The sequence below is a fragment of the Phocoena phocoena genome, chromosome 11 (genome assembly GCF_963924675.1).
Source record: "Phocoena phocoena chromosome 11, mPhoPho1.1, whole genome shotgun sequence".
Classification (NCBI taxonomy): domain Eukaryota; kingdom Metazoa; phylum Chordata; class Mammalia; order Artiodactyla; family Phocoenidae; genus Phocoena; species Phocoena phocoena.
The window spans coordinates 66,896,194-66,908,325 of record NC_089229.1 but is presented as its reverse complement, the minus strand read 5'-3'; the positions used below and the strand labels follow the sequence as shown (position 1 = coordinate 66,908,325).

The following is a 12,132-nucleotide window of genomic DNA, read 5'->3' as shown; positions in this document are numbered from 1 at the left end:
CATGTTTTCCTGATTATCACAAAAATATGTTTTTTTAACAGTTTTCTGGTTGTAATCAGGATCCAAACAAGGTCCAGATGTTGCAACTAATATACCTCTCAAGTGGCTTCTAATCTATAATTTTCCCGTTTCCTTTTTGTTTTCTTTGCAGTTGTTGAGGGGCTTCTCTATTCTCTATTTGGCTGATTTCATTCTCCCCTGTGGTGTTAGACTTGTTTCTCTGTCCTATGTATTTGCCTTAGTTAAGTCATTTGATCCTCATCTAAAAGTTTGATCTGATTGAGGTTCGACTTTGTGCAAGAATACTTGTGTGGGTTTTGTACTTCTGTCAGAAGGTACATAGTGTCCATTTGTCTCTCTCGTGACGATAGCAGCCATTAATGAATGTTGCATATTTCATTTGGTCATACTCTCATTTCTTCCTTCATTTATTAGCTGGATCAGAATTATGAAGAGGCACTGTGTCTCATTAACTCGAGTTATCCTGTAGAATAAAATTTTGAAAGAGGATGTTTGTACACATGTCAGTATTTGAAGTTGATATTTATATGAGGGTTCCCTTCCATTATTTTCGTTTTATGTTAAACCTATAGCATGTGATGGCAGGGTGATAGGTTTGATGGCTTTTTAATAATTCTTTATGGGTTTTTGTTTGGGAGCAGGGATTCTGTAAAGAAAACAATTTCCCCATGATTTTAAGTATCTTTTGCTAAAATACATTTAACTATTCCCTGTCCCTGGTCCACATGTTCCCTTTGTTGCTTCCCATTAGTAACCCCTTGAGCGCTCAGGCTGTTAAACCTTCATCGCTGGTTCCCAGGGGTTAGCAGAGGGAAAATGAACTCTTTCCCAAACAGCAAACCAAACAAACCAGAAAGAGCAACCTGGAGGAAACAGACTTTGCCCCGGAAAAAAAAAGCAAAGTTTCCCTCAGCGCTCTCTCTGAGTGCTAAGATGTGGTATCCACAGTACAAGGACAGGATTCTATTTTTAAAAAGAGAAAGAAAGAAAGGATTATTCTCAGAATAAAATGCAGCTCTTAGGAATTAAAAATGAACAGAACAGAAAAAACCCCAACAGCCGTGTTAAAAAATGAAGTTGAAGTAATCCTGCAGAACATAGAGCAAAAATATAAAGGAACAGCGGGAAAATGGGGGAAAAGATAAAAATTTAAAAATCAGTCCAGGATGTGCAATGAACAAATTATAGGAATGCTAAAAATAAGGACAGAGAAAATGTAAGGAGGAAATCAGCTAAATATATCATGACAAGTACCTGTAGAACTGTATTGAAGAACTGAGCGCCCTGAGTCTCTGGATGGACAGAGTACTCAGAGCCCAGCCCGGAGAATGAACAGGGAGCCATCAAGCCACTGCAACGTGACCTCTCAAATACTGCAGACAGACAGAAGATCCTACGAACCTCCAGAAAGAAACACAGGTTTCATATGAAGGAGCAGGACTCATAATAGCACTGAATTTCTCAACAACAACACTGCAACCTACAAGAAAAGAGAGCAAGAATTTCATATTTCTGAGGAAGGTGCTTTTTTTAACTCACGGTCCGAATGCAGTTATGGCCAAACTGTTCATTAGGTGTGAGGAATTTTCACAATTTAAATGTGCAAAGTAATGGAGGAGGTACTCCACCAAGAAAAAGACGTGGATTCAGTAAATGGGGATTCCCAACCCGAGAGAGGGACAGGGCGATCCCAGGTGACAGCTCTGTGGCAGGACTAGCAAGTCATTAATCCAGGTGGCAGGAGCTCTGAAGAGATTGAGTCAAGGACATGAAATTGATAGGCTACCTCGTGTGTTAGAAAGTAGTGAGAAAGTTACACATTAAAGGAAAGTCTGGGGTTGAATCGTTGATAGGTACACAGAAAACTAAGCAATGAACCAGCAAGACAATTATTAATTCCAGAGAAAACAAAATATTGGGCAGGAGAGAAAAAGTAAGCATAGCAGATGACTTGATGCAGCTGTGAGCAGTCTTTACAGAGTCTTACTATTTATAAAGCAAGGATATTGTGCTAATCAAAATTATATCGTAACTATGTCGAGAGGAGTGGAGGTGTGGGTGTGTAGATGAGACGGGGATTGAAAGAGAGCTTAGGGCTTCCCTGGTGGCACAGTGGTTGAGAGTCCGCCTGCCGATGCAGCGGACACGGGTTCGTGCCCCAGTCCGGGATGATCCCACATGCCGCGGAGCGGCTGGGCCCGTAAGCCATGGCCGCTGAGCCTGCGCGTCCGGAGCCTGTGCTTCGCAAAAGGAGAGGCCACAACAGTGAGAGGCCCGCGTACCGCAAAAAAAAAAAAAAAAAAAAAAAAGAGAGAGCTTAATCCTCATCTTCCAAAGTAGAGCATCAGTAGGTGATACATAAAACTGAAAAGTCAATAAACTGCACTACAGGTATATTATTTAGAGAGACGGAGGTAAATATTCCAGGAATCAGCTGTAAGAGTCGAAAGTGCTTGCTTCTGGCTAGGACATGGGAGAAGTTGTTGGGGACTGCTTCTTTTTATAATCAGTGTTCTATCAATAGAAATGTTTGACTCTTTAATGAATGTATAGGTATAACTTTGATGAAAAACATCAAAGCTGAAGTTTTAGAAATTGGTGTTAAGAATTGGGATGTTTGGGGCAGAGAGAGATAATAATCAGAGAATATCCCATTTGAAGGGCTTCTCATTTTCCCCAGCCTTTCAGCAAGAACCAGGAGGCAGGCTTTCTGTTTAAGATTTAAAAAATTCTTTCTGACCTTCTTGCCTGCAGTGTGACGGGGGTACCTTTGGAAGTAATGAGCCCCTGTCACTGTAAATATCCAAGCAAAGACTGCCTGACCAGCTCTCCAAATGTAGCAGGATATTTTTACTATTGGGTAGTTGAAGCAGGCGACTTCCAACATTATTTCCAGTTTTAAATGTGGTATTTCCAGGGCACATGATTGATAAGAACGTATTCAGAAAGCCTGACAGCAAAGAACCCAAGACATCTCAAACCCACTGCCAGGGTTTTCTCTCTCAAACACCATCCTGAGCCTGCCATTTACCTGTCATCCGTGAGCCACACCACAAAGCCCCAGTCGCATGAGAACGGACACACTGTGTTCCTCCTGGCTCCTGATTCCACATCGGCCTCAGCGCTTCGTTTTCCCCCATGGATGTGACCCACACCGAGGCCTGTGACCAGGGAGCTCTTCTCTCAGCTGCCCAGTGAGTGATGGTCCAACCCAGAGATGTTCCTGTGTGACGTCTTCTAGGACTTCAGGCTGTTTCTCAGGGCTGAGTCCCCGCTAGGCTAAGCCTACAGAGCTCAGCCCAGCTCCAAACTGAGCCAGAAGCCTCATAGAGGCCTCAGAGCTAAGTAAACCTACAGGTTTTACCAACCACTGCTGAGCCAGAAGTGAAAAGTGAGTTGAGGAAAAGTATCAGCAAGAGTCACCTCAACAAGTGTCTCATTTCTTTCTCCTCACCCCTAAGCCCTTTGTCTCTGCCTGTGTGTATTTGTCTCCCTTTCAGGAACAATCTGGCCCTGCTTCATGCCCTGCCTCCTTTCTTATCTCGCCCACCTGGCCTCTTCCATTTACCCCGGATTAATTTAAAAACATTGAAGAGTTTTTAAAACTTAGGCAAAATAGAAGTGCTACATACAAAGAATACAGGGCAGTAGATTCCTCAGTCGTATCCGTCCTGCCCTCTCCCATTCTCATGAGTTTTATAAGTATTTTGGTCAGAGAGCCATTCCACTCCTAGTTCATCGTTATCAGCATTTTCTTATTATTTGTGATTTACATTACATTTGCTCCAAGGAAGTTCCCGAGATAAAGCAAAAACAGGTAACTGAGCAAATTGTTCGTGTTCATTTGTTTCATGCATGTTAAGAACAATCTGGGGGAATTGATCAAATCTGCCAGTCTTTACAAAGAGTGATGATAATATTCTCTATCTGCTCCATATTCAGCATTTTCCCCTCCTTTGCTGTATTTTAATTTACTTCTCTTCAGCAGGTTAATCCGTGATCAGTACTTCCATGATATGTAAAACACTTCTCGTTTCCTAGTAGAATTTGGGGCCTGCTATGAAAATGGATATGTTTTTAAGTGTGAATTGAGTCAGAGGTTTAATTCTAAAGCCCCCTTTATTTAGGATCAGAAATTAGTATTAGGATAAAGCTGCAGAGTGCTCATAGGTCTTTTCTGAAAATAACTTCTGTCTTTCTTCAGGAAATACTATGGAGAGAAGATTGGAATCTATTTTGCCTGGCTGGGCTATTACACTCAGATGCTTCTCCTGGCGGCAGTTGTGGGAGTGGCTTGCTTTCTCTACGGATATTTTAATCAGAATAACTGTACATGGAGGTAACCTCTCTCTATTCCTTGTTACCGTGCTGAAAAGTTGACTAGACATAAAATTATTTTCAGGGACTTAGACTGTTTTAGTAAAAGAAGACTCATCGCAGAACACTTACGGCTTTAGATGATTTATCCCTTTTGTCCTGAGCATAATAACTAAGTGAAATGGAAGAAAATTTTTCTTAGATAACGCAGCCCAGCCTCTGACAGGAATATTACCGTTAGGAAACACGCCAGTATTTTAAGACAATACTTTGTTTGAAAAAGAAATGAGGTCTGGAGGGAGGATCAACTTTGAACTTCTGGCTCCCAGAGGAATGCTTCACTCAGCCCCACAGATGTGGGCCAGGAGCAGCTCTGATTGCTTCAGGGTTTCAATGGCAAAACTGGTAAAATTGGTGTGTTTATGTTTTTAGAAATGACTTCTTAACATATGTTAAGGAATACATGTTTGAAAACTCAAAGTAAATGATACATTCTTTTGTTTGTTTTACTTTAAAAAAAAAAAAAAAAGAAAGCCCTAACAGTGTTAGGGGGAAAAAAAGTAGTAAAGAATGAGTTTGTGCTTGATGTTGAAATTAAAATACCAGCTGCACTGTCTAGAGGGAAATACATGAGTGCCATAACACTGAATTTCACCATCACTGTTCTGAAATGTATTATTAATCCTTTGCTTTTGGTGATCTCAACCTCCAGAAGGGATGCAACACTGAACCAGGCATTTTCTCTTGTTCATCTGGCCTCTATCCAGGTGTGACAGCCAGATCAAAATTTCTGGGCAACAGTGACAAACCGATGACCACATTTTTCTAGCCCAGGGCATATGAGCCTGGCTCTGGAGGCAGGAAGCTTGCATGGCAGCTCTGATGTATAGGCATAATTATCCATTCTGTTAACAGAGGATTCTGAATGTTTGTGCCCGTTATGGTTCTTAGCTAGAAAGCTGCAGATGGTCTTGGAAGTACTCTCCTCTCTTCACTGGAAAAGAGTTTAGGGCCAAAGGCTGAATGTTGATATCTTTTGCCTGAATTTTTCCTTGGCTTCTCCATTGTTTCGCATATTGTTCCAGCCACAAAAAGGTATCTCAAAAATACACTTTCAAAGTGAAAAAGTAGCATTTTTATACAGTTCTTGCATGGTGGTGGCTCTCATTATAATTTATTTTATAAAATCACCATAACAGGCACACCACGTATTTCCTACTCTTTCACACAAATTAATTTACAGAAAAGGGTGTGGAGGGGGGGGATAGAGTCTTGAGGATATACTCCCTGTGCTCAAAACTATTGCGACTTTATTTACTTAATTTTTAAATAGTTTTAAAATACTTAAGATATATGTACTTACAGTTAATTTTATTACATACTGAGTACAGTCACAAGAATAGAAGATGTATTCAAGATGTAAGGAGTAATGATTCATTACCCAGTTTAAGAAAAAGAACATAACTGTTACCCATGAAGTGCTTTGCTCAATTGCATCCCCTTACTTTGGAAATGACAACTATACTAAATTTTATTTTTCTCATTCCTTAGCATACACTTTGTATTCTTTTTCACATGTACTTGTACCCCTACAAAATATAATTTATTTTGTGTGCTTTTGAAAATATCTATGGATAGGCAGAGGATACTGTAGGTATTTCCTCTTCTATAAAATGCCTGTTTAAAACTTATGCACACTTTAAAATAACAGCTTTATTGAGCTATAATTCATATACCATAAAATGCTCCCTTTGAAAGAGTACAATTAGTGGTTTTAAGTACATTCACAGAGTTTTACAACCCTCACCACTATCTAATTTTAGAACATTTTTATCACCCCACAAGGAACCTTTAGTACCTTTAGTAGTCACTCCCTAACCTCCTTTCCCCTTAGCCCCTGGCAGCTACTAATCTACTTTCTGTCTCTACGTATTTGCCTATTCTGGACATTTCCTAAAGGGAACCATATAGTATGTGCAGCATGTAGTGTTTTGCGATTGTCATCTTTCACTTAGCATAATGTTTTCACGGTGCATCCATGGTATAGCGTGGACCAGTACTCCATTCCGTTTTGTGGTCAAATAATATGCCATTATATGGATACACAACAACATTGTTTATCCATCCATCAGTCGACGTTTGGGTTGTTTCCACTTTTTAGCTATGGTGAATAATTCTGCTGTGATCATTCATGTACAAGTTTTTGTGTGAACATATGTTTTCAATTCTCTTGAGAATATATCAAAAAATGGAATTGCTGGGTTGTATGGTAAGTGTAGATTTAACATTTTGAGGAGCTGCCAAGTATCTTTTTAAAAGTGACTGTACCATTTTACATTCCCAGGAGCTATGTATGAGGATTCCGATTTCTCTACATCCTCATCAACACTTGTTATTGCTGGGTTATAAATAAATAAATAAACAAATAAATGAATAAACAAATATTAGCCATCCTAGTTGGTGTGAAGTGGTAGGTCATTATGGCTTTGATTTGTATTTCCCTAATGCCCACTGATGTTGAGGGTCTTTTCATGTGCTTACTTTGTCATTTGTATATCTTCTTTGGAGAAACATCTGTTCAAATTCTTTGCCCATTTTAATTGTGTCATTTGTATTGCCTAGTTTTAAGTGTTCATATATTTTGGATAAAAGCCCCTTATCAAATATTTATATTGCAAATATTTTCTCCCCTTCTGTGAGTTGTCTTTTCACTTTCTTGATGGTGTCCTTTGAAACACAAAAATTTTTAATTTTAATGAAGTGCAGTTTACCTGATTTTTTACTTTTGTTGTTTGTGCTTTTGGTGTCATGTCTTAGAAAGCATTTGTAATCCACAGTCATGAAGACTTTCTCAATGTTTATCTTCTAAAAGTTTTATAGTTTTAGGTCCATGAGTTCATTTTTGTAAATGGTATAAGGTAAAGGTTCAACTTTCTTTCTTGCCAGGTATATATTCAGGTGTCCCAGCACCATTTTGTAAAGATTATTTTCTCCCCATTGGATTATCTTGGCACCCTTGTCAAAAAATATTTGGCCATAAATATAAGAGTTTGTTATGGACTATCAATTCGTTTCTATCAATCGATATGTCTGTCCTTTATGCAAGTACCAGACTATATTGATTGCTATAGTTTTTTAGTTTTGAAATTGGAAACTTTGTTTTTCAAGATTGTTTTGATTATTCTGGGTACCTTGCATTTCCATATTAATTTTACGATCAGCTTGTTCATTTCTACAAAAAAGCCAGAATTGCATTGAATCTGTAGGTCACTTTAAGGACTACTGCCATCTTAACAATATTAAGGCTTCTTATCCATAAACACAGAATAGCTTTCCATTTATTTAGGTCATCTTTAATTTCTATCAATATTTTATAGTTTTCAGTGTACACGTTTCACACTTCTTTTCTCAAATTTATTCTAAATATTTTATTATTTTTGATGCTATTGTAAATGAAATTGTTTCCTTCATTTTATTTTTAGATTATTCATTCATGTTGTATAGAAATATAATTACTTTTTATATACTGATTTGTGTATTATAACCTTGATGGACTGGCTTCTTAATTCTAACAGTTTTTGGTGGGTTCCTTAGGATTTTAATATACTATATCATATCATCTGGAATAGAAATAGTTTTACTTATTTCTTTCTAATCTAGAGGTTTTTAATTTATTTACCTTGTCTAGTTGCCCTGATTAGAACCTCTAGTACAGTGTTGATCTTGGGAGGAAAGTATTCAGTCTTTCACCATTAACTATGATCTTTGCTGTGGTTTTTTCGTAGATGTTCTTTATCAAGTTGAGGACATTCTCTTCCTAGTTTTTAATCCATTATTCTATTAATATGGCATATTACATGAATTGATTTTTGTACGGTTGAATGGTCCTTGCATTCCTGGATACATCCCACTTGATTTGATTTGATTTACTGGATTTAATTTGTTAATATTTTGTTGAAGATTTTTTCATTTATATTCATAAGAGATAGTAGTTTATAGTTTTCTTGTGATGCCTTTGTCTGGTTTCAGTATCGGTGTAATACTGGTTTCATAGAATGAATTGGGAAATGTTTCTACCTCTTTATTTTTAGGAGAGTTCATGAAGCATTGGCATCAGTTTTTCTTTCAATGGCTGATAGAATTCACCAGTGAAGCCACATGGGCTTAGGCATTTCTTTGATTACTAATTCAGTCTCTTAACTCACTGTAGGTCTACTCAGGTTTTCTATTTCTTCTTGAGTCAACTTCAGTCATTTATGTTTTTCTAGGAATTTATCTATTTCATCTAGATTATTCCATTTGTTGGCATATAATTATTGACATTATTCCCTTATGTTCCTTCTTTATTTCTGTAAGGTCAACAGTAATGTTCCTCCTTTCATTTCTAAGTTTAGTAATTTTCATCTTCTCTCTCTTTTCTTGACTAGTCTAGCTAAAAACTTGTCAATTCTATTGATCTTTTCAAAGAACCAACTGTTGATTTTTCTCTGTTGCATATCTATTCTCTATTCCATTTATGTCTGCCTTTTGTCTTTTGATTGGAATATTTAATTCCTTTACATTAATGTAATTTCTGATAAGCTTGGAATTGCATCCATTTTTCTATTTGTTTTCTATTCCATTGTTCTATTTATTTTCTATATGTTTTATGTCTTTTTTATTCCTCCATTACTACATTTTTTGTATAAAATATTTTCTAGTATACCATTTTAATTCTATTTTAATTTGTTGTTTCTTTTTTTTTTGGTATTTTCTTAAGTGGTTGCCCTGGAGATTATAATTAACATCTTGTTTTAAAGCAATCTAATTCATATTAATCCCAACCTAATTTCAGTAGTATATAAAAACTCTTCTTTGGTATCGGTCTGTCCCCCTCCCCCTTTGTGCTATTATTGTCAAACAAATTACATTTTTATACATTTATAAGCCCATCAACACAGTTTCATAAGTATTGTTTTATGCAGTTATCTTTTACATCAGATAGAAGAAAATAATTACATGCAAAAATATATTTATATTTTCTTCTTTTTTTTTTAACCTATGTAGTTACCTCTACCATTGCTCTTTAGTTTTTCAGCTGAGTTTGACTTACTGCCTAGTGTCCTTTCATTTAAGCCTGAAGGACTCTCCTTAGTATTTCTTGTAGAGCAGGTCTGCTAGCAGTGGAATCTTTCAGATAATTCTCCTTCATTATAAAAATCTATTATATAAATATAAATCTTTCAAATAATTTCTCCTTCATGTTTTTTTAAACATTTTATATTGGAGTATAGCCACTTAACAATGTTGTGATAGTTTCAGGTGCACAGCAAAGTGACTCAGACTTACATATACATATACATATACATATACATATACATATACATGTATCCATTCTCCCCCAACCTCCCCTCCCATCCAGGCTGCCACATAACGTTGAGCAGAGTTCCTGTGCTATACAGTAGGTCCTTGTTGGTTATCCATTTTAAATATAGCAGTGTGTATATATCGACCCCAAACTCCCTAACTATCCCTTCCCCTCACCCTTCTCCCCAGTAACCAGAAGTTCCTCCTCTAGGTCCGTGAGTCTGTTTCTGTTTTGTAAATAAGTTCATTTGTATCATTTCTTTTTAGATTCCATATATAAGGGGTATCATACGACATTTCTCTTTCTCTGAATTACTTAGTATGACAATCTCTAGGTCCATCCATGTTGCTGCAAATGGCATTATTTCATTCTTTTTAATGGCTGAGTAATATTCCATTGTGTGTATGCACCCACATCTTCTTCATCCATTCCTCTGTCAATGGACATTTAGGTTGCTTCCATGTCTTGGCTATCGTAAACAGCGCTACAGTGAACACTGGGGTGCGTGTATCCTTTTGGACCATGTTTTTCTCTGGATATATGCCCAAAAGACCCCAAATAGCCAAGGCAATCTTGAGAAAGAAAAATGGAGCTGGAAGAATCAGGCTCCCTGGCTTCACACTGTACTACAAAGCTATAGCCATCAAACCAGTAGGGTACTGGCACAAAAATAGAAATATAGATCAATGGAACAGGATGGAAAGCCCAGAAATAAACCCACACACCTGTGGTCAATTTATCTATGACAAAGGAGGCAAGACTACATAATGGTGGAAAGACAGTCTCTTCAACAAATGGTGCTGGGAAAACTGGACAGCTACATATTTAAAAAAAAATGAAATTAGATCATTCTTTAACACCATACACAAACATAAAATGGATTAAAGACCTAAATGTGAGACAAGACACTATAAAACTCCTAGAGGAAAATATAGGCAGAACACTCTCTGACGTAAATCGCAGCAAGATCTTTTTTGATCTGTCTCCCAAAATAATGGAAATAAAAACAAAAATAAACAAATGGGACCTAATTAAACTGTCCTTCCTTTTTTAATTTATTTTTATTTTTATTTTTTTTTTGCGGTACGCGGGCCTCTCACTGCTGTGGCCTCTCCCGCTGCGGAGCACAGGCTCCGGACGCGCAGGCTCAGCGGCCGTGGCTCACGGGCCCAGCCACTCCGCGGCATGTGGGATCCTCCCGGACCGGGGCACGATCCCGCGTCCCCTGCATCGGCAGGCGGACTCCCAACCACTGCGCCACCAGGGAAGCCCTGTCCTTCCTTTTTTGAAGAATAGTTCTGCTGGATATAGAATTCTTGATTGACAGTCTTTTCCTTTAGCACTTTGGTGATATCATCCCACTCCCTTCTGGCTTCCATGGTTTCTGATTAGAAATCAACTGCTTATCTTACTGAGGAGTCTTAGTATATGTTGAGTCACTTTTCTCTTTCTGCTGTCAAAATTCTCTCTTCTTGTCTTTTGACACACTGAGTCTGATGTGCCTATGTTTGGATATCTCTAAGTTTATACTACTTGGAGGTTGTTGAGCTTCTTGGATGTACAAATTAATGTTTTCATCAAATTTGGGAAGTTTTTCAGCCATTATTTCTTCACATATTGTTTCCGCCCCTTTCTTTCCCTCCTTCCTTCTGGCACTCCTATTATGTGTATTGTTGATGGTGTCCCACCCATCTCTTGAGGCTGTGTTCATTTTTTGTCATTCCTTTTTCTTTGTGTTTCTCAGACTGGATAATCTCAATAGACATAGTTTTAAGTTAGCTGACTTTCTCTTCAGCCAGTTCATATCTGCAGAGGAACTTCTCTAGTGAAGTTTTCATTTTAGTCATTATTGGTCTTTTAAATAATTTTTATCTATTGATATTCTCTGTACAATGAGATGGTCACATACTTTAATTCGTTAAGCATGGTTTCTATTAATTCTTTTTTTTTTGTTTTTTTTTTTTGTGGTACACGGGCCTCTCACTGTTGTGGCCTCTCCCGTTGCAGAGCAACAGGCTCCGGACACGCAGGCTCAGCAGCCATGGCTCACGGGCCTAGCCGCTCCACGGCATGTGGGGTCTTCCCGGACCAGGGTATGAACCCGTATCCCCTGCGTCGGCAGGCAGACTCTCAACCACTGCGCCACCAGGGAAGCCCTCTGTTAGTTCTTTAGCATATGTATAATTGCTTATTTATGTCTTTGTCTAGTAATTTCAGTGTCTGGACATCCTCAGGGAGTTTCTATTGACTTCTTTTTTACCCTGTGTTACGGCCACACTTTTCTGTTTCTTTGTGTATCTTGTAATTTTCTGTTGAAAACTGGGCATTTAAAATATCGTGGCAGATCTGGAAACCAGATTTTTCCCCTCCTCAGGGTTTGTTGTTGCTTCTGTTGTCATTGCTGTGCTGCTGCTATTTATTTAGTTATTTTCCTGAGCAAATTCTGT

The 12,132-nt window shown here is 37.9% G+C and overlaps 1 protein-coding gene across 2 annotated transcripts in view; it reads left to right on the top strand.

The window, feature by feature from the left end:
- The window catches only part of ANO6 (anoctamin 6), a 213,042-nt gene that overhangs the window by 145,239 nt on the left and 55,671 nt on the right, over window positions 1-12,132 (top strand). For both annotated transcript variants that reach the window (XM_065886887.1, XM_065886886.1), the window contains one exon: window positions 4,226-4,360. In XM_065886887.1, coding sequence (XP_065742959.1) covers window positions 4,226-4,360 — 135 coding nt within the window. The remainder of the gene's footprint in view (window positions 1-4,225; window positions 4,361-12,132) is intronic.